At 38.9% G+C, this 22940-nt stretch overlaps 2 protein-coding genes across 7 annotated transcripts in view; one reads left to right on the top strand and one right to left on the bottom strand.

The window, feature by feature from the left end:
* Positions 1 to 5791: 5791 nt before the first annotated feature.
* On the top strand, positions 5792 to 8119 carry SHISA3 (shisa family member 3). Its single transcript, XM_083834969.1, has 2 exons — positions 5792 to 6123; positions 6721 to 8119. The coding sequence occupies exons 1-2, from the start codon at positions 5823 to 5825 to the stop codon at positions 7170 to 7172; spliced, it is 753 nt and encodes a 250-aa protein (XP_083691095.1). The 5' UTR covers positions 5792 to 5822; the 3' UTR covers positions 7173 to 8119.
* A 3951-nt stretch (positions 8120 to 12070) lies between these two features.
* The window catches only part of ATP8A1 (ATPase phospholipid transporting 8A1), a 102262-nt gene continuing 91392 nt past the window's right edge, over positions 12071 to 22940 (bottom strand). For all 6 annotated transcript variants that reach the window (XM_083834966.1, XM_083834967.1, XM_083834963.1 and 3 more), the window contains 2 exons: positions 17327 to 17418; positions 12071 to 16680 (listed from right to left, as the gene is read on the bottom strand). In XM_083834966.1, the coding sequence (XP_083691092.1) occupies positions 16583 to 16680; positions 17327 to 17418 (190 nt within the window). In that variant the 3' untranslated portion in view covers positions 12071 to 16582. The remainder of the gene's footprint in view (positions 16681 to 17326; positions 17419 to 22940) is intronic.

The following is a 22940-nucleotide window of genomic DNA, read 5'->3' as shown; positions in this document are numbered from 1 at the left end:
CTCGGGAGGACCTGTGCCAGAAGAACCGAGGGAGTGACCCCATATTCAAAGATGCAAGACTTGTCCCTGTTTTCTAGCATTGGACAGTGGCTATTTAATGCTCAGAATGAATTGTTAACAGCAGTAATATAAGTATTTTTTAAGTTCCTGTTTGTACTACTAAAATATTTAATAAAGTTATCTGATTGACTGAAGTGTAAGGGAGCAGTTTAATTTACCAGGTTCAGTGCTACAATGGAATTATTCTTTTAGGTCAAGAGGATCTGTTACTAATGAGCTACTTGTGTAGAACTTCGGCGTGTTAAAAACAATCTACTTGTGCAAGGGATTAGCATATTTTATAGAAATTGTTCTCCTGTACTTCTGCAAAGGATGAATCTTGCTTACGGCTTAGAGAAGTTTTCAACCGATCTATCTGAAGGTTTCTTTACACATTAATTGTTAGTTATTCTCATGCGTTAGTTTAATAAAAAAAACACACAACAAACAACAAAACAAAACAAAACCCCCAAGAAACTGCCTACCTTTAAACTTAGGCACATGTACACTGCTAATTTAGGATTGAAGCTATGCCCTCATGTTGAACACTATATATTTTGAAAAAAAGACATTGCATTGGTTGGTATTCACTCACTCTTCTCTTTTTGAATCTTCAAATGTAATTTTTAGTTGGTGAGAATGAAAAACAACATTCGTCTTCATGCCCTGGTAGGAACACTCTCTTTCTATACCCAAATATTATGTTCTGTCACATCCTTTCTCTCTCTCTCTCTTTTCTTTTTTTTTTTTTTTTTTTTTTTTTAAATGATTCTCAGGATTGCAAGGAAAAAGAAGCACACACCTTGCTGCAGAGTGAAGCAAGTCTGGCTGATGTTATCTCTCTTCTCTGCCCTTTCTGTAGCACTGTTCATTAATATCACTGCAGCATGAAGTCTTCTCTTCAGGGGATTAGGAAATTGCAAGGCAATAGCATGTTGAGCTTTCCCCCTCTAGCTGGTAAACTTGGTAGTGCTTGAAAATGGTTACAGTTATGAAGATTGTTAGAAAACATAGTTATTTACTAGTAATAACTCATTCTTTCACTGCAAGTTACAGAGGAGGAGCTATGTGCCAAATTGTAGCTGATAAAATGTTTTTCTACTAAATCAGTGGTCCAAATGTGGCCATTTTTCAATCTTTTCCAGTTCTCAATGTATTTCTCCACATTCAAAGCTTTGAAAATAGCTGTCAGAAATATTAAAAAAGTCAATTCTACATTTCCTTTTTTACTTTTTCTTGATCATTATTATTATTTTTTAAAAATTTTAATTCTAATTGTATTTTATTTGATTCTTACTGTACTAATGATCAGAGTAATTACATATATATATATTTCAGAATTGAGAAATGTCACTTGGAGAATTTGTTTCTGAGTTTAACAGCACAGGAACTTCAGGTTTAATGGCAAATTAAACACCTCTTCAGAACACCTGGAGAAGAGATCACAGTGCTTGTCGACAGAAGAGAATAATAGACTGAATAAATTTCAGCATTTCTGTGAACTTGTGTTGCACTTTGCTTGGTAGCCATGAGACAGGCTATTTTTTAGCAGTAGCTGGAGTGAAGGAAGGGTAATTGCACGCCCCATAAGGTCACCAGTTCCTATCTCTTCCAGACATCTGTCCTTACTCCTGTGCCCCTAACAGCTCCATGTGCATCTGGATGCTGAAGCAGAGAGCAGCGGGCAGCACTGTGGTTGTAAGGAGGAGATACAGCCAGCGCACAGAAGTTGCTGTATTTAAGCAAATCTTGTCCTAAAAGGGACCTCCCAAGGGATAGCTGGGGGTCTGGGATAATATGCCCTTTGAACAGCAATGGACACATTGATGGCTTGAAAACAGCTTCTGCTCTTGATGCCATAGAAAGAGAATAATGATGCTGAACCCGATGGTCTGAACCCAACCCATCCACCAGCAGTGCTGCAGTGCCAGGTGAGGGAGCAGTGCTGAGCCATGCACGTGTACGGACCTATAGCCGACTAACCCAGCAGCCTGCTTCTTGAGTGAGCCAGGAGGTATTTATATCCTGATTTATCTTATCTACCTGGACAGTCATTAGGCTGAGGTAGCCTGACTTCTACATTTTCCTCCAAAGCTCTAACTGCCTTTCCCAGTGGGTTAGTTCTGTGCAAGTGTAAGGGGTCACGTCGCATCCTGAATTTCTTGCTAGTCAGATATAAATCATAAACTGCTGAGTGCGGGAGCCTGCAGCCCACAGCCCACAACAGCCCAGAGCAATCCCTCCCTCCTTGATATGCGAGGATACGACTAATACACTGAACCAGAAGCAAGGAAAAGAAAGAAGAAAAGCACATTTCCCTCAATTAAACTGCCCAAGACACATTCTGTACGTTTCAAGGCTCTGTATGGGTTTGCTGATGAGCTAAATGACCTATCCTGATGGTTACATCAAGCAAGACATGAGCCAAACCTATCCTCATCCTAGCCAATGTAGAAGTGTGGAAATATTTGTGAGTGTTGGATGATGCAGTCTCCAGTTGGTCTCTTGCAGCCAGACCAAATTGACAGGGCTTTACGCCTCTGATATGGCCCACCTGAAATGGCAGTAAGAAATGGCAATAAGTCTTTTCTGCTACAGCTTCATGACTCACTGTCTTGTTTTATACTTTGCAGGAACTCCAGGACTATCATAGTAGGGGGAAAAAAAAAAAAAGCCCAAACCCAGAAGACCAAGAGCAGTGAAATTATTAGTAAGAACTATGAATCTGAGTAAGGAGTTTTTAATATCTCTTTTTGCAAGACATCAATTTGGCAGAAGTGAGATAATTACTGCAGGCATGGATACGGTGATTTCAGAAGTAATTTAAGAAAAATCGTTTGATCTTGCACCAAAGCGGTGCTATAATGAGTTCTCCCCATGGGTTTGCTGTGGGGACAGTGACAATAGCCTGATGGATAATAATATCTTAAACTACCAACAGAATTATCTCTTCTGCCTTTTATATGACTAATCTCTCCTCCATTAGTTTTAATACTCAGCCTTATAAACAACAGTAATCAGAGCAATAGGTATATATGGGCTTTTAATATCAGTGTTTTTCATTCAAAACAGATGATGGCACATTACCTGGAAGCTGGAAGGCTTCAGCTAAGGATAAATAAGCAAAATCACTGTGAGTACTTTGTAAGAATGTTACCCAACAAAATACAGTCTAAATGAGGTACTTGTAGCAACATGATGTTCTCAAACTGCAGATAGAGGATGCTCACCGGCAGTCTGGATGACTTTTTCCCTGTATTCTTAATTGTTTGTTTAAAACCAATAATAAAAATTGATAGGAATAAATCTGTTAGAATCTAAAATTCTTTAAGTATGGAATTGCACAGATGATACAACCTTTACAAAAGGCAAGCAGATCAAACATTTTGCCTTTCCAGGTCAGAACAACTCAGTTCTTCTGCGCCAAGCATCGCATGACATCCTGTCAACTGCATCAATGTTTCAGAGAAAGGAAAAAATAAGCCCAGAGAAGTCAGTCCTCTGGAAAACTGTGCATGTATCTTCAAACTGTCAGGGTTCACAGTGTGTGCAAGAGCAGTACCAAAACCTGCCTCTGATTTTTATTTGGCACAAGTGCGATAAACCACTCAAGTGAGTGAAATGCCATCTATTCCCACAAATATAAACCAACCACATATGTACATTTGAGCAAATACTTGAGCCCTTACAGGGTTTTTCTTGCAAGATGGGGCAATTTGGGATTCAAATAAATTGCTCACATTTGATAGAGCTGCCCGCAGGTTACACCAGAGGGGAGCAGAGAGTAGCCTCTGCCTAAAGGGGGGCGCAAAGAGCGACTGATACCATTCTGTTAACCACCCAAGCACTGGAGGTGTAACACATGAGCATAAAACCAGGTCAGAGGCTTGCTGATGGCTGTGGATTAGGAGTGTCTCCCCCTCCAGCTTCTCCCTCTGCAAAATCTCACTTCCATTCCAGCAGTGAAATAGCTAAATATCTAATATATGTGTGTTGGAATGATTTTTTTCAGACCTCCATGTTTCGGAAGCTGGTGAATTAATTAGCACGATCAACTTCTGTATGAACTGGGACACAGTTACTGAACGATTCCTACCAAAGGTGGCTTTTTCCAGGAATCCGACAGGATGGACCTGTTGTCTGCAGACCTACAGCACAGCAGAGCACGGGTGAAGGCACCGTGCAGCCCTCACTGAGCTCCTGCTCCAAGTCTCGTCCTGGTCAACAGCGAGGTTCCTTCTGCCCTTCCTGGAAGCCGGATTAAGCCTCTAAATACCATACATTTTCAAACATCCCGTGGAGGCTGTGTTTGCTCTGAAACCACAGCGAAGTAAATGCAAAAGTCTATTAATATTTAACATCAGCTTGTAAAAACTGGGAAGTCAGAGTCGGGACAGCTGGTACAAGTTTAATTCACATCATCATTTCAAAATGAAAATGCAGAATGGGACAGAATATCACATCTTCACGTTAGAAATCTGTTTTCTTTAATATCTAATGTTGTTATTTCTGTGCCTACACCTGCTAACTAGCCATGAAAAATATTTTGCATTTATACAATTTTCTATTTGCTTTTCCTATCCGGTAGTACTGGTTATGTTTAAAGAAATCAAAATTGGGGGAAAAAAAAAGGTCAGAGAAAAAAAAAAAAGGACAGAATAGGCTAGTTAAAAGAAAAACAAACACAAATATTGTGCTTGTGGACTGTATTTGGGGTTGGCCAGAAGTCTAAGGTCTTGATAGACGGTTCTCAGCGCCGAGAGTTTTATTGCTGGTACACAGCACACTTTGTTCCTTTTGTTTCACCGAACCTGCCAACTTTTGAAATTAGTGACACGGGCATTCAAAATGGGTGACAAGTGGTCAGCCTCGGGTATACATATTCATACCCCAGCAGTAAACGATGGCAGGAGACGTAGTAAAATGTAGTCTTTGCTCCAGCCCAACTTTAACGTGACGCCGGTTTCGTAAGCACTTCTGCTGTGAAAGCAGGAGCGCCTCTTGGATAGCACACGAGGGACGCATCATTTAGAGAAATGTTTCTCCGCCTGAACCAAAAATCCAGATCTGCTCAGTTCATTTAAAATATATTATTTTTCCTCTAGAATAAATGAATAAGCAGTTCCTTTGGTGGTTTTCCCGAAGCTTGGTGACTTGCTGTTACTCCTCCAGCAGAAAAGGGATCAGACGATCATAGGCACAGATGCGTCCCTCCTCCCCTGCCCCACGCTCTCCCTCTCCGTTTGGAAAAGAAAGGCGGCAGGCCTAAAAGGGGCTGTAAATCTCACGCGGTACGCATTTGCACAGAAAAAGCATCGAGGAAACGAGTTAAAAAGCAGACTCCTAGCAATAAATATTGTGTTTTGCTTGTGATTTTTTTTTTTTTCTAAACAAACGGGCGATGATGTTTAACACGCTCCTGGCCCGGCCGGCCCCGCGTTTGGGCGCTGCGGGGGGAGCAGCGTGGGGCAAGCCCCCGCGGCCGCCCCGTCGGGGCTCGCCGCCGCCGCCCGGCCCCGCGGCCCCGCAGCCCCGCTCGGGGGGCACGGAGCGGCCCGGGCCCGACGGCAGCGGCCGGGACTGGGGCAGCAGAGGGGAAAGCCGGGCTGCGGGCGGCGGGCGGCAGGTGAGTGCGGGGCTGGGGCAGCGCGGGGGGCGGCTCCGCCCGCGGGGCGGCGGCGGGGTCGGCACGGAGGGGGGCTGCCCCCCTTCCCGGCCGGGGCTCGGCTCCGCACCCGGGGCCGCCCCCTGCCTGCCCCGGCGGCGGCGGCGGCGGCGGGGCGATGGCGGGGCGGCGGCGGCGGCGGCTGCTGGTGCTGCTGCCGCTGCGCTGCCTCCTGCTGGGGCTGCTGGGCGGCGGCGGCGGCGGGCAGCCCGGCGGCGGGGAGTACTGCCACGGCTGGGTGGACGGGCAGGGCGGCTACCACGAGGGTTTCCAGTGCCCCGAGGGCTTCGACACGGCGGCCGCCACCATCTGCTGCGGCTCCTGCGCGCTGCGCTACTGCTGCGCCGCCGCCGAGGCCCGCCTGGAGCAGGGCGGCTGCACCAACGACCGGCAGACCCCGGACCCGGGAGTCACCGCCCGTGAGTGCCCGCACCGAGGGGCTCGGGGCGGGCGGGGGACGGACCCCCGGGGGCAACCTGGCACGGCCCGGCCCGGCCCGGCTCGGTTTGGCCCGGCCGGAGGCTCCAGGTGCGGCGGGGCCGGGGGGGTGATCCGGGAGCGGCCCCCTCGGGGTGCCCGAGGCCGTGCTCGGGTCCCTCGACGGGTCCGGCGTGGGCACGGCGAGCAGCGTCCCGAGCTGCGCCTGCGGCCACCTCACGGCGTGTAACGGCACCTGGGGCACCCGAGCCTGGCTACTGCAGGCAGCTACACCGCCAGCCCCAATTTTGGGGTCTGAGGGGGTGGGAGAGGGGTGGGAGTCTGCGAAACCTAAATAGACGTGTGGCAAACGGCGTCTGCCGTCGGTAACTGTTAACACCGTCAGCTGAGAGAACTTCTGACTTGTGGCCTCTGGGGTATAAACTTTAATTTAGATCTAATGAGAGCGGTCAGGAGCTCTGCGAGGCTCGGTGTCTAGTGGGACTGAGCCAGTGACGTGGGGCTCCATAAGCTCTTAAAGAGCGTGGTTATTTCCACAGGCTAACGCGCACGGCTTTTCCTCTTCTTTCTTCTCCCAGAGCCCATCTACGTGCCGTTCCTCATAGTCGGATCAATATTTATCGCCTTCATTATCGTGGGCTCTCTGGTGGCGATTTATTGCTGCACCTGTTTAAGACCTAAGCAGCCTTCGCAGCCGATACGCTTCTCTCTCCGGAGCTACCAGACCGAGACTCTTCCCATGATCCTGGCCTCGACCAGCTTCAGGACGCCGTCGAGGCAGTCGAGCACGGCCACCAGTTCCAGTTCGGCCAGCGGTTCGGTTCGCAGGTTCTCCTTCGCCCGGGCAGAGCCGGGGTGCCTCGTGGCCTCGCCACCGCCACCCTACACATCTGGCTGCTTCCAGCCAGCCCACGCCGCCCACCTGAACCAGCCATCGGGATTTCTGGTGTCGCCGCCATACTTTGGGTACCCGCTCCAGCCAGAGCCTGCCCTAGCTGGGAAGAGCTGCTCTGATTTCGGCCAGAGCTGAAAGGAGTCGCCACGGAGTAACGCAGCCCTAGGGAGCGCAAGGACTGCTGCCGCGGGCGTCGCACGTGATGCCAGAAGTCAGAACCGTTCCCGTGGGTGAGTTGCCCTTGAAAAGTGCAAGATTTCAGAAACCCAGCCTTCAGTACTTTCCCGAGCTTGGATCGCAGTTACAAACGAATTATAAAATGTTCCAGTCTCAGTTCGACTGCTCTGATAGTTCAGTCTAATGCGTGCAAAACATATTCAGAGACAAATGGAAAAAAAAAAGGGATAAAGTTACTCATTTCATGGAGCTATAAATGATGCTTTAACCCTAAATGATATTAACTTAGTTAACAAACTGACTGTATTCCACGGAGCCAATAATCAGAATAGTGCTATAAAGCAGCAGTCAGACCGAGAAGTAACAGAGAAGTAACATACTAAACCGAAGAGTCTGTGGATCCTAAAACAGCTGACTGCTTCCACTTCCACGAGCAATGAAAGTAAGAGGAGGTATTTTACTATAGATATGGAAATGCTTGGGATTTTTTAAATACAGATAATATACCTGAACTTACACTGCATATTTGTATTAGTTAACTTTAACTAAGATAAAAATAGTATGAATTAGGCTAGTTGAAAACATGCGAATCCCAAGCAGCTGAATAATTATGTATGAGAAAAGCAGAATGTATTCAGTAATATCGCTAATAACTTCTCAGCATAAAATTCTAAAAATGGCATCGTATTGAAGCCTTCTTCAGAAGAAAGTATTTATTGTTGGCCTTTTGCTCAGCAACACGTCTAAGCTGGACAAACTGATCTTAAAGTTCTATTTGTAAAATTAGCCATGTATAAAATGTAAAGACAAGCTTGTAATTTAAAATGTATTTACAACATTGACAACACTAATTATTTAGTAGTCACCTCAAAAAAATGTATCAATAAACTGTGGTTGGAATCGAGCGTCACCTGTATGTCTTTGTGGAGATGCTGTTCAGTGAGAAAATTTTCACTTTGTTGGTGTAACTATACTGCATTGCTTCCTGTTAAAAGCAGCAAATTTTGCTTTTGTAAATGATTTACATCTTTAACTGTGCACCTGCTGTGTGGATTTAATATAATGTAAATTTCTCTATATAGCTAGCTAATAAATTAATATCTTTTTATATGTAACTTGAAACTTAATGTGGTTAAAACCACATTGATTAGTTGGGTATTTTAATCTAAAACATTCTGCCTTGGGAACAAATTTTGTTTGCCCTTCTACATTCCTTCATCCAAGTAAGCCAGCAAACCAAATGGAAGAAGAAAAAAGGCGTCTAAAACAAACACATGCAGCAAGCAAATGGAAAATACACAAGAAAAATGTGCAGTCATTAAAGGGCTTCCCTTTAGACTTTATTTTTGTGAACAAATCCAGCCTCATTCTGTGTGGCAGACTCCGCGATATCAGAGGATGAATTTTCCTATTTTGTGAGCCCAAAACTCCCAGGGTATAGGATTTGTTGAAGTATGTAATAGCTGGCCTATTTTTCAAGTATTAGCGTATCAACGCATATTAAAATTATAGCACTTCTAGTCTGAATTATGACATATTGCACTTGGTATTTTAGAAAAACGTAATCGGTTCTTAAGAGTTGAATATATATATCTATATTTTTTTAGCAAATATCTAGCGATCTGTATTTTAGCATTTATGGAAAAATATTTTGAAAAACTATTATTGTGATTTTTATTGCATAATTAATGATACAATCCAATAGACATTATTGCTGGAGATGCAGTTGCTAAGGAAAAGACAACTTAATTTCCATATAACGATGCTTTAAGTAATAGGTTTTGACTTGCATGTTGTAACTACTAATTGTAAACTAAAATAGCGATACACAATAGTGTATATGTTTTATGACATATAACAACAACAACATAATAATCTATAAATAGATGTCAGATACTTGACAAACTACTTGAAAAGTGCTTGCCATTCTTTTTAGAAGCAATCTTCAAGAAAGGGAGCAGGTAAAGTTTTGCCCACCTTTTTTGTTGTTCTGTAGGGATATGTCCTGGCTCCACTGTGCATTTGAGGTACTGTGGGTCTGTTCAGGAAATACCTTTCTGGAAAACTTTTCCCAGAATTCATCTCTGCTGTTTGGAAGCATCCTGCGTGATACACTGGTCATTCGCATATACAGCAGAAATAGATGTTAAACTATGTTGATTAAAGTATGGTTTACAAATATATAATAAGTCCTTGGTAGAAAATTTTTTCATCTAGTAAATCAAGGCAAAACAGATACTACAGCTGGAAGCATAAACTTGATCTTTTTGGCTGGGAAGGAACAATTTTATTTACCTTCAAGCATTAATTAGTCACCAGTACCACTGACACGGGTGATGGATAGCTGAAATTCAGTGTTTTCCTCAAAGATCCGCTATACACTGAAAAATCATGAGTTTGACAGTCATTGACTACTACAATTTGTTAGTGTACACTAAAGATGTGAGGCTTCCTAATAGTTGCAGCAGGCTCTAAAGTCAAATTTCTTAATGTATTAACACAGGGAATGATTTTTGCTGCACTTGAATACAGTCTTACAGTTTTTAGGGCTTATTCAGCCCAAGTAAAGGCTGTAAAGTTTGCCGTGTGTTGTGGAATTCAACCTAGCAGGGAAGACCTGTCTGAGCTACTTACCTCCCTTCCTCCTCTCATGCCGCATAATGTCTTTGACCTCATAAAAATGCTTGAAAAACTTGACACACAGGAATAATTCCACTGAATCAGACTTAAAAGTTTATGGAGTGCTAAGCACTTTACAGATTGGTGGCCAGAGTGCAACAAATCTTGCAGACGGGGCTGAGACTGGGAACGATCAGCTGAAGTTAAAATAGCTGTACCGGATCACCTGTGTGCCAGGTGAGGTGGGGATTGCACTGTGCGAATAGATTGGCCATGAAGAATTGTAAATTACTATTAATGGAGCTAGTGACAGTGACTTATATAGCTGAAGGGACAGGAAAGGAATTGGCAAGAATACAGACCCAAGGACTGAAATGGTCATTGCCCATGCTCGTTTCCAACACGGATTTAGGTTCCAGCTTAAAGACTGAACTTCCTTCCTAATAAAAAGGACCTTATGGCATGGATGCTCTTATGATTTACAGGAAAAAAAAAATTTAAAAAACTTGCAGACAGAACACAAATGACATTCCGATACACAATTTTAATGACTAATGAAACAGTTTGAAGGGCTAGATGTACGCTTGAACTGAAAAAAACACTTTATATAGTACTCGCTGAACTGCTATGCCTTTTTTTGTTGTTGTTTTTAAGCAGAGCAGGCTTAATTATTTCATTTGTAATTGAGGAGCTATTTCATACGCACTTTACTAGAGTGACACCAATCTAAGATACATCAAAATGAAAGAAGAATCACACTCAGAAAACTGATTATTGTCATTCACACACATTATGCACAAAATGCTTTGATTAGCTGGTAATTGCATGTATAAAACCCACACCTTCTATGGGCAAAGAATAATGAATAGTGACATGAATTAGATCAGCCCTTCATTTGGTTTTCCTATACTAAGGGTTTCTTAACCACATATCTCCAAAATGTATCAAACTCCTTCGGTGCCAAGGAAAACATTACATGTCCTGGCAGGAATTTCTGAAGGATTTTATTTGAAGCTAGGTAAGCAGTATAGCAAAAATGGCTACGTAAACTAACGGACCGTTTGTAACACTAGTCCTCCAGGAATGTAACAATATGATAATGACAATTTTAAAATGATTTCATTGCTGCTATTAAAGCTTGACGGTAAAGATATGCAATCAATCCTTGGCACCGTTTTTCCGTGTATTGTGATGTGTTGTGCAGGCTAAACAGAGCGTCACAGACCTGCTTTTGAGGGGGCTGCTGCTCCACAACGTTTATACAAAGTTTTTGATTCGCAATTACATTGAGGCGGTAATTCTGTGACACGCTGTCTTCACTCACGGAGGTAGAAAGAAATGCTTTTCTCTTCTTTTCATTCTCTCCATCTGACTTGTGAATTTTGGTGGGCTGTAGCGTAAGTCAGGTTGGTGAAATGATTTTGCTTACAACTAACATTTTCCATAAGAAAAGAGGGTAGGGACTTGAAAGGGAACCTGAATCATTATAAGGATTATAACCTGAATAATTTTAATGGCTTTATGACTGTCAGCATAGCAGAGAAGTTGACATACTGTGAGGTGGAATCTCCTTAAGCCAGCTCCACCACTTAAGACTGGCATCGTGAAACAGCTTAAATGATGCATCCATTATTGAGCCTAACTGCACAGAACACAAAATCTACAAGAAATTAATTGCCAAGTATATAAAAAGAATCAGTCATCTTATCTGCAACCAAAACCCAAATTAGGTTTGGCTGTATTGATTTTTATTGTGTGGGTAAGCACTGTTAGGCAAAAGAAGTATCTGCTGCTATAGTGGCCATGGGATACAGTGTCCATCACTGTCATCTGAAAAATGAGATGACGTTCCCTTATTCCTATTCTACCACTTTTGTACTGCATACTTCTCTTTCAAAATACAGCATCACCACCAGAAGTATCTTAGGGCTCTGCTGCAAATCACTAAATTGCAGGCTCCCATACTCCTTTTTCGCTTGTTTGCTTTAATGTCTCTCTGGACTTCACATGAGAACTGAACAAGACATTTGAAAATAACTATTAAAAAAAACAACACAACACACTTTTCTACTTTTCTTTTTGGTTTACCAAAGTAACATAAGTAGTTTCTGATACTCATGTAACGCTATTTCTGAAACGCCCCATTTTAGAAAAATTAAAGACAAGAATGATGGCATACGCATTTTCTTCTTTGAAAGCAATCCCTAGCATTTGCAACCAATCACTTCAGCTGTGAGTTTTCGTTTAATGGCAAAGTTTATTCATTTTTTTTTAACAATTAAAAGACAAAACATTTAAAATTTGCAGTTCAAAACATGCACATTCACCAAATGCCAAGTGACATGTAACACTGCATAGAACTGAATGTGTTACTAAAAGAGAATAACTACTTATAAAACACAGTGCATTTAACATCCAGTTAAAACTAAACCTGAGAAACTACCATAAACACCGACTCAAAAAGTCTTCATTCATGCAGCTTCATAATTTCCACAACAGTTTCAGCAGTAATGGCTTAGTGGGGCTGTAAAACCTCACTTTACCTTGAATGCAAATTTTGCTTGTACATAGTGACTGCTTTCTGCAGCGGTTCATACATATCAAACACTGAAAATCTTGATGAAAAATTAAGTTGAAGTAGAAAAAACAATGTTAGTGCATTTATGGCTTCTATTCTACAATAAAGAAACACCATAAAATATGGTTTAAAAAAATGATTCTGGTTGCAGCTTTGCAGTTACAAATCACTCAATATACGGAAATGCTTTTATTTAAGCAACCTTCCAAAAGTCCCAGCCCTCCAAAGTGCCCGGCTTTGCACATCCTTACTCAGCTGAGCAGTCCTTATACTTACAAACAGTCCAATTGAAGCCTATGTGAGTAACGGTTTGCATAAGCAGGAACCAGGTTTGGAATGCTAAAATATTCCTTTGTTTAATGAAGATCTATTGGTTAACAGCGAACAGACTGGGGGAGCGAGGGCAGAGGGGGGAAGGAGAAACTCATTTGTTGAGTTTTGCTACCAATGAAAACATCCAGTACCAAGAAAGTTGAATTGACAAACTCATTTGCTTACAGAGCGCTAGCTTCTGGCTATATTATGAGAAGACTTTTAACAAAGGCATTAAAAAACAGGAAGAGCAACAACCATGCATTGCCTCCGAACACTGAAAAATATCACCTCATGCAGACAGAATGATAAATTCATCAGAACTACAAGTGCTTTTACGCAACATGGAAGAAAAAAGGGAAACAACATCTCTCCTTAAATTTAACACATACTCCAAATTACTAATCATTCCAGATGGATTTCAAAATAATGAAAATGTCCTAAGACACTTTAAACACATCCTTGTAACATAGGGAATTTTATGGATGTATGTTGACATATAGGAATCTTCAGCTAACTCTCAGTGTTTCAAAATACTTTATTTATTTTATACAAATAGAATGATGTTCAAGTATAAATCTGTTGAAACTGCCTTGCAAAAATAAGTGTAAAATTAGGAATTGGCAAGAAAATTTTCCAAATACAAATTATCAATAGGTTTGTTAAAATTGTTTCCTGTTACTCTTTTGAATCACTCATACATATATATATATATATATTTAAAAATAATTAAGCAACAGTATTTATATGATATCTGATTTCTAAGTGGCACTGCTTCAACTTTTTGATGTTTAATTTTTAATACTAACTTGTAATTACACAGTGCACATGAAACAGATGGAAAATTCCACGTGAATTCTGTATTCAATACAAATTTGAATTTTTAACCAATAAGAACAAATGCATTCTTATAAGTATTTTTGCCTAAACTGTTTTTTCTTTCAATAAACATCTGCACAATCCCCTTACTTTAACAAAGATATGATGTATGAACCAGATCATAATAGATTATATTACTGTGTACTTAACAAGAAAATAAAGTGCATATTGTATACCTGACCTGATTTAAAAAATGTGCACACATAGCTAGGATGATCTTATGTTTTAAAATTAAGTTGCTTACAGAAATGAAAAAATTAAGTTGTTTACAAAAATCAAAAAATATGGTTAGAATTGCCACATTGTCTTTTTACTATTTCCATGAAGCAGTATCTTCCTATCACTAATCACCAGACAATAAATAACATATGGCTTGTGGAAAAAGTATAGAGACAAGGGGAAAAAAACAAAAAATAAAAATGAAAACTGTACTTTGTGAAATACTACTTTCAATTCTATAAAGACGTAAGGATGAAACATTGTGATAAGTTTACGCTACCTTAAAAAAAATAATCACCATCTAAATTAGAACTGTTTTCCTTTTTAATATATATAGTGTCATTTTCAACAAACTTTTACAACTGGGAGATGCTTTTTTTTTTTTTTTTAAATAACGTGCATTCCTGTAATTTTGTCACAATACATCGCAATGGATTTCTAGTCCTCATGTAATTTCTGCAAAATCAGTAAATAAACCATTTAGAACAGAAAAATAATATAAAAATTAGTCAGTATGTGTGGATTGGACCATTTTATGAGTTAAGTACACTGAAAGATTACAAAAGAACAACAGTGTCATGGTTAATTTCAGAAATGTTTTGAAGTTGGTCATTGTCCCTTCGATGACAGAAAATAGGGAACCCCATTTTAGGAAAGGGCCATGCCCCCAAATTTTTTCTTGCCTTAGGTCAAGTGATTTGCCCCTCCCATATTGATCCATCTATTTATCTATGCCTGAAATGGCTTTTCTGAAGGCAGTTCTTGTCTGCATGACTGACTGGCAGTACTGTTTCTAGTGGGATACGTTCCCTTTGTCCCTATGTCATCTGTTTTCACTTCTGTTTAGAGATCACTCCGGGAAAGCGAGAGGAAGACATTGCATAACATGCATATGAAATGCAGACTGCCTTCCCATTGATATGCCTTCCTAAATATGTACTTTCATATAGTGTCTTTTGTTGGGGTTTTCATGTATATTTGTAAGCTTCTCCTAGAATGGAGCACAAGAAAGTTGGACGGTGTAATAACATTACATGTCAAGTGTTTAGTTAGATGAAAGGCAAAGAGCTAAAATCACCTTTAGTAAATGGTTTTATAAAAATTAGTAAGACTGATCAAGAAAGGTTCAGAAAAGATGTGAATGTAGGACCCGTTACTTTTAAGTTGAAACTGGATGAGTTGGAGAGCAAAGAGGAAAATCTTAATCTAGCAGATCACTAAGGATGTCATTGTGTCATTGTTCTGCTTTTCCATCTAGCTGATCTCCATTCAAGGAAAAAACTGTAATTTCTACATAATACACTGAAATTTAATTAAAAATAAAAACATCTGTTACTACAGAATAATGTAGTCTACATGCAATTACGGTGGCTTTTAAAATCAGAATTAAACATGGACTAAAAAGCTACAAGATTTAACTAATTTCTGAAATTAAAAAGTACCTTTCTCTTATTTGAAACCTGATGGCCATTGGGTGGTAAGCTGAGAAATACCAACTTTTACTACTTAAAAACATTATCATCACAATTTTCCCAGTAAGAGACTTTTAATTTACCCCCCCCCCCCCCCTTTTTAAATAAAAAACATAAGTATCTTTTTCTGCAGTCACTATCCTTCTCTTTTTAATTAAAGGCGAGTGTATAGGTATTCTGCTTGACCATTAAGTTCTAAAGAGGCTGCTGCAATGTATTTCACGTCTTTATAGGAAGTGACTTCAGTGCAAATAAAACAGTACATATCACACTACTGAAGGGCATGGTTTGCTCTGTGTTTCAATGTATGCATTACTTTAGTATAAAAATGTTGAAAATGTAATTAAGTTTAAAAAGTAAATTAAAACAAACTTTCTTTTGAACTTACAGTATAAGCAGATACAATTACCAAATCTAAGCATTGCAAAAATAATTCAAGTTTGACGAAGGGAAGTAAGGCAGAGCAATTCTTTAAAATTTGAACAAAAATAACATGCACTCAATTTTACAAGGTGGTATCCATTTTCAACATATGCACTATTAAATGAAAATAAGGGAAAAGATTCTATAAGGCCAAGGGTGCAATACTTGCAGTTTTGAAAGCAAATGCCATCAAGGCCACACAAATTAGACTCACTGCACAGTAAATCTTTCTTCTTGAGTGCCGAGACTCAAGCATGCAGTTCTGAAATCAGGACCAGAGTTCGTTTCCTTTCAAATTATTTCTGACAACAGAAAACATTTATGGAACTTCTTTGGCAAACGTTTGTATGCTAGTTTGACACAAATATCTATAAACATCTTGACTCAAAATCTTTCGTAAAGAAGGTGAGTGAACACCATTAAGATACTATTTTTTCAGCACTTGTTGAAATCAAAGGCTTGTTATCAACTGTAGTTAAATATATTACCACTTAAAAACCTCCACAGATGATAATGGTCTGTCAATGTAAAGCATATTTAGCAATCTGACCATTACCTTCCAAGTATATGACCAGTATTGATTCAACTTCATTGTAAAATAAGCAAGCTGGCAAGATACAAGGTAAATTCCAATCTGCTTACAAAGGCTAAGCAAATACTTGTTAAAAAATTTAGAGATGGTGTGTTACAGTATAGTTGCACAGTGCTTATGTCTACTGAATACACAAATCCAAACTTTATGGAATAAGATCATCATAGATCTTAAAATCTCTGATAACTGGGCCATGGTTGTAGCTCCCAGCAAAGATCTAGTAGTCTGTCTCACAGAAGTAACTTATGAGGCCTAAATCTTGAGCTGTGTTCCTTCACCATTCCTCAGGCCTTTGTTTTGTGGTATCGTATGCTCTTATTACTTCGGACTGGGAAACTATTCCATTTTCATCTTGAGAGAAAGCGTAGCCATCTGCAGATACAAACCAAAATAGAAAAAGTTTTAATTGGATTTCACATAATCCTCAATATTTTAAAGCTTTAACGACAGGAACTTAACAAAGGTCAATATAGATGAGTCTCTTTTCAATTGTTAGTAGGTAGAAAACCTACACTCTTTCTTACATAATTTTGCAATTGTAAAATAGCAAAGTGTCGTAGGAATTGATAGAATCCTAACCACGGTCAAAGAATATAGTCTAACTGGGTTTACATTCAAATATGAACATGGTCACACACAATGTCAGTTTTCACAAACACAGTATCTAATACTTACACTGCAAACACGTCTTCCTTTTTTTGAAGGCAGACTGAATTAAAACAACTTAAAGATGCTTAAAGTTTGAAAAATTAACTGCAAAAACCTACAAAATTTAACAAAATTTATTGAATAATTCATTTGTTAAAGATAATGCTAAGATCATAAAAAACAGTCCTATCCAAAGCTGTGATACAAAATAGATAAATTTTGAAAGGTGCATTCTAGAAAGATGTACTAAAAGCCACCGTGACAAATATTAGGATACTGCATCTTTACTATACACAAATGCAGTGAAAGGTAGTGTTTTACTTCCATACTATTAACATATACTACTTTTTCTTTGTAAGTGAACACTTACGAAGCAAATTTTGCTGCAGTGAATCAGAGCGATACAAGTTCACATGGTTCTTCTTAAAAACATTCTTCAGTAGTTGGGCTCTTTCAGTTAAGCTAGAAAGAAAGCAGATAAGTGTGAAAAAAATTACTTACTATTTACACTAACCCTTTACCTTTGAGTCTGTTAAACAGGAATTAGTTATTAAAAGAAAAGTGATCTTTTAAAAATTATTTTTACCTGTGCCTGAATTAATTATTAAATAGATGATTAAAAGCTTGTGCAAGGGCAGGTTATGATGTCCAGATCCTTTGTATTGTTTTTACTTGTTACAGTAAATGCAAAACATCTGTCTGAAGTACTGTCATGCACTGACAATACAAATAAGTGAATAATATTTTATATATTTGAGCGTGACTCCTTTAGAAACATGTGGTGTAAAGGGAAGACACTGGCTTTCTAGAAGCAGCATGGGCTGAATAGTGCCAGGCCAAATTTCTTACAGAAAGAAGGGCTCTTAGCTTCTACTGAAACATTACCCCAGAGTGGGATAGGAAAGGAAGATGGAGGGAAAGTCAGAACAGGTGTTATCAGCTCTGTGTACAGAAACATATTTCATATCAAAACATTTCAGATTTTCCATGAAAAGTGATTTAACAAGGTCTGTTCTCTGTCAAACTCTGGAGTTTGTTTTTCTGGAGGTCATACCCAAATAATGGGCTACTACTACTACTGGAAGTGGGTCACTTCAGCCCATCTCCTTTCCAGAGCAGTACTGGCTCTACACTGCTTTTTTATGTGTTTATTATGCTCTAATATGATCCAAGAGGATTTCCATTTCAGTCTACATAGAAAACACAAAGAGTATTACATTGGTTTTAGACCAACTGAGGCTCAAGGGACAGCTGAATCCTGTGAACTGTAGTGAATGTGTCAGGTTTCATTGCAGTTCATCTCTCTTACATTTAAAGTTCTTTCAAATAGGATTCTACATTACTAAATAAGTAACAGATGGGCTAGCTGTAGCTCAGAAAGTTCACGATTTTGGTAACATATGGAAGATGCACAGGGACTGTATTAAAAAAAAACAAACAAAAACAAACAAAAAACCATAAATACCATTTTAATTTCTTGCTCTAAATTTGATATTCAATGTGAATTAGAGCTTGTGTTTCAGAAAAATACCAACCTGTCATTTAACCATTTCCAGTGCTGGAAAATCCAGTCCCTCCTCATGTAAACTGGTCTAAAAATGATTTATTTTACTTAAATCTATGTAATATTCATTCTGCGTATATAGTGATTTGATTTTGTTAGTTCTGCCAGATTATCGAAGTTGTCTCTGTGTAAGGACGTGGCACGTATAATGGATTTCACATGCCTACCTTCAGTGAGTTCTGACCAGTCAAATTACTCCTTAATATTACCGCCAATTAGCTAAATAGACTACCTTCCCTAACTACCTACCAGACTAAGTGGTAGGAATGGAACTTGATTCCTTGCCTTACTAGAGTAGCATTCTGTACAAGCATTATATTAGAAATGCTTGTTCTTCCTTCAATGAGCACTTAATTTTTCTAGATAAAATTGAACCATTGGCTTAAACTGGAGAGACTGGTGGTCTGTTTCCCCTTTCTGTTTCCATCCAATCTGATGTTTAAAGAACATGCCAGGAGGTCAGAGCCTGGCTCTTCTATGTTGGAAGAGGGAAATAAACTTAAATCCCCACATGCACAGAGGAAGGCTAACTGTAAAATCTACAGGGTAAGAGGATGGGTGTAGTAAACTGCTTCGTTGGCCATGTTTTGAAGAGAATGGAACTTCCTTGTAAAAATGAATTAGGTACCAATTGCAGGAAAGCAGTCGGCATCTGCTGAGCCAAAATCCCAAGAACGGAGAAGTTGGAGTATTGAGATACATCTTACTCTCCATGTTTTCATATGCTATATGTATTTTTTTTTTAAACTTTTTCCTCTTCACTGCTCCACTAGGCAATGTAGACTTTTAGTTCAGAGCTACAACTGTTAAAGTAAACTAGATTACTAAAAACGACTTAAGGACAGAGGTTTAAACCACGAAGACACATAGGGTGAATAAATAAATACCTTCTCGTAAATGGGAGGGCAAAGAGGTGAAAGACCATATGAAAAATTTGATATAGATATCAACTGTATTTCCTTTGCAACACATCTGAGAAACCTTTCCTAAAATTAACTGAAGACAGCATTTTTTTTGTTTTGACAAATGTTATTTTCTAATACAAAGCTATTTTTGTAGGCACAAAAGCACAGTAGACCTATTGCAGCATTTTGGTATCATCATCACATACCCTTATTTCAGAATAAAATATTCAGATTGCCTAAATGCTAAGCACTGAAAATACTGCCTTAAGTTTTACATGAAAATAAAGTATGCACATTTGTTAGTTTATGTATAATGAAGTTTCCACTGCATAGATCTGATTGCTGGTACAGAAAATACAAGTGAAGTAGGAAATACATTTTGGAAAACAAAAGTGCTTCCAGCTACTCAGGTATTAAATTCTGTTCTATTTCTATACTTGAGGAAATAGTGAAAGCCCTTTATTATGAATCGCCTTGCTGCCATCCTAAACTTTTAAAAATCTCCATGTGAAGTCAAGAAAACATGGTTTCATAATTAACCAATGATAAATCAGCAACTAAATTACAATGCTCATTATGTGTACCTATATGGAAAATCTGAATATTAACTATATCTGAACATGTCATATACACTTACAGGAAAAAAAAACTACTTCATATATTCCTGATCAACCATTTGGCTGGTTTAAAAAAAATAATTTCAAAGTGGCTTGAATGAAAAACAATTACTGTATGAAGCAGCATTTGTGGTAAATATCTCTAAAGACACAAGTTAGGGCTGTTATTTGTCTGTTAATTTTAGTCTATTATGTTACTTTTAGTCTATAAAATATAAAAATATGAGTATTAATATTGTTGGTTTTACTTAAACATTATATACTAGGTATCAGAAAAGCTTTTTTTTTTTTTTTGAACCATGGTTTGTACACAAAGAATATGCTCTTATTTTAGTCATTTAAATTTTAAGTGTCAACAGCTTTGTCACATCTGTTACCATGTCTTTAATTATAAAAATCATACTTTTTGTGACATAAATTTGCTACTTCACTGAAGCTGGTCTGTTCTTTAAGTTCAAGGAAATATTATTCCAACATAAAAGTTTACTTTCTATTAGAAAAGTTAGTGTCCTGGCTTTGGCTGTGATAGTGTTAATTTTCTTCCTGCTAGCTGGTACATTGCTGTGTTTTGGATTTAGGATGAGAATAATATTGATAACACACTGATGCTTAGTTGTTGCAGAGCAGTGTTTATACAGAGCCAAGGGCTTTTCAGCTTCTTGTGCTGCCTTGCCAGCTAGGAATCCGTGGGTGCACAAGGAGCTGGGAGGGGACAGAACCAGGAGAGCTGACCCAGACCGGCCAAAGGGATGTCCCATGCCACATGGAGTGATGCTGGACAATAAAGCTGGTGGGGGCTGGCCAGGGGTGGGGTGTTGCTACTCAGGAACTGGCTGGTCATCAGTCATCAGGTGGTAAGAAATTGCATTGTGCATCACTTGTTTTGTATACTCTTTTATCAGCATTTTATTATTATTAGTTTTCCTTCCTTTGCTGTCCTATTAAACTGCCTTTATCTTAACACACGAGTTTTACCTTTTTCTAATTTTCTCCCGCATCCCTCTGGCAGGGGAGTGAGTAAATGCGTAGTACTTAGCTGCCTGCCAGGCTAAACTACAACATCATGTAAAACCTACACCTTCTTGCTCAAGATATGTTCTTACTTAATGGATAAATATATGCCAGAAAAACAGTTTCAATGTGTTGCCTACATAAGGATAGAATAAATTATTTGTGGCTATTTATTGGGAAAAATTCTGATTACATGTTCTTTACCAAACAGGATACAACAGGGATGTTCTTCCTGAGTTTTCAATGGTAACAGTTAAAATACCTTTTCAAATCAGCACTGGTAAGATATGAAGGATGACAGATCTTAAGACTGTATCAGCCTGTCCTACTTCTAAAAGATATGCTAAAATACAATCAGGATCCTTAAAGAACAATACTTTAAATTATTTCAATCTAAATGACAATTTTATTCTAGTTCTAAGAAAACAGAGGAAAGTGCATATTTGGAATTTAAATAGAAAACTCCCATCCTAAGACTGGTAGGAAAACATCAAAAGGTTGAAGCTTTACCATCTTAGTTACAGAATCACACAATCATAGAATATCCTGAGGTGGAAGGGACCCACAAGAATCATTGAGTCCAATCCCCATGACTCCACGTATTTAAATGCATGCCATATCAGGTCAACACAGCTCTAAAAAATCTGAAACAAATATATTCTAGCTGAAAAAAAAGCAATTAAAATTAACACTAATATATTTCACTAATAACATGAAAATTAACACTAATATTCAAATGCCATTTAATTATAGTATCTAGCCAATGATAGAATCCTGACCTGTTATTTGTGGAAGTTGACTCTCTTATTTTGTGTTGTAGTATTTTTAAGATGGTAATGGAAAGGGTGAAACATTTCCTGAGTTATCTTTCTCACTATTTCAGTTTCATCTTAATCAGTGTTTTGTATCTTCTAAGAGCCTGCATTTTAGGCTACTTGGCATTTTATGAGAACAAATCCCTTCTTCTATTACAATATAGAATGGTACTTCCAGAATTATGCACACTAGAAAAATATTAGTTGGTGCTGAAGAATATACAGTAAGGTCAAAAATGATTAGCTGGGCTCACACGAAAAGTGCTGCCACTCAAGAATATAAAAGACCCATGTGCATATTTAGAACTGATGTTGAGGACATTCCTTGCCAATTTAGCTAATTACTCTGCAATGTTAACTAGTTAACCCAGGTTTCTGCAACATAGATGATAAAACAAAGAAGTTAGGATAGTAGAGTCAAGTTTCTGATGGTGTAAGTAAGTCAGTCCATGAGACCATCTTCTTAACAAAGGAAACATTCTCCTTAAAGAAGGAAATTTTGGCTCTATTACGTGAATTAATAACAACAATAGAAAACATCACTGAAATAAATCACTAGCAGATACTAAGATGTCTAACATCCATTGATTTTGCATGAGATGCAGATGCTTATACACTTTAAAGAATACAGGTTCAAAAAATGACTTAGTGGAGAATGAATGGATCTAAGAAAGATATTCGGGCAGGCAGCTGAAACAATCTTCATGAAGCCCTCCTAGCTATTTAATTGTGAGATTAAGAAATAATTACAAAACCATTGGTGAAAACACCAAGTTCCTCTGGCCTAAAAAACAAAGAGATGTGGAAGAAATTCTGTGACATGAAGGAACAGCATACTGCCTAGACAATGGAAATCGCTGAGTTTGAGAACACGAGACAAGTCTTGGGAATGCAAGTTCGGAACATTGAAAATGTACAATACCTTACTTTCTTCTACATCTATAAGATGGTCCCCTTTCAGTACTTTCTAGTACTAACATCTGCTTTCTTTTCTGTAATTTATTCTGTTACAACTTTTCTCTTTGCAAAAGAGCACAAAGCATATACTGCTTTCTGGCTCAGAGCTCAATAA

This window comes from Anser anser, assembly GCF_964211835.1.
Source record: "Anser anser genome assembly, chromosome: 4".
Taxonomy (NCBI): Eukaryota; Metazoa; Chordata; class Aves; order Anseriformes; family Anatidae; genus Anser; species Anser anser.
Note: the sequence above shows the minus strand (reverse complement) of the source record. Positions and strands in the feature narration are given on the sequence as shown.

Bases quoted from the DNA above. Each gene is read 5' to 3' on its own strand.
- SHISA3 (XM_083834969.1), top strand. From the start codon at position 5,823: ATGGCGGGGCGGCGGCGGCGGCGGCTGCTGGTGCTGCTGCCGCTGCGC. The intron at 6,124-6,720 runs GTGAGTGCCCGC...TTCTTCTCCCAG, and splicing joins GGACCCGGGAGTCACCGCCC to AGCCCATCTACGTGCCGTTC.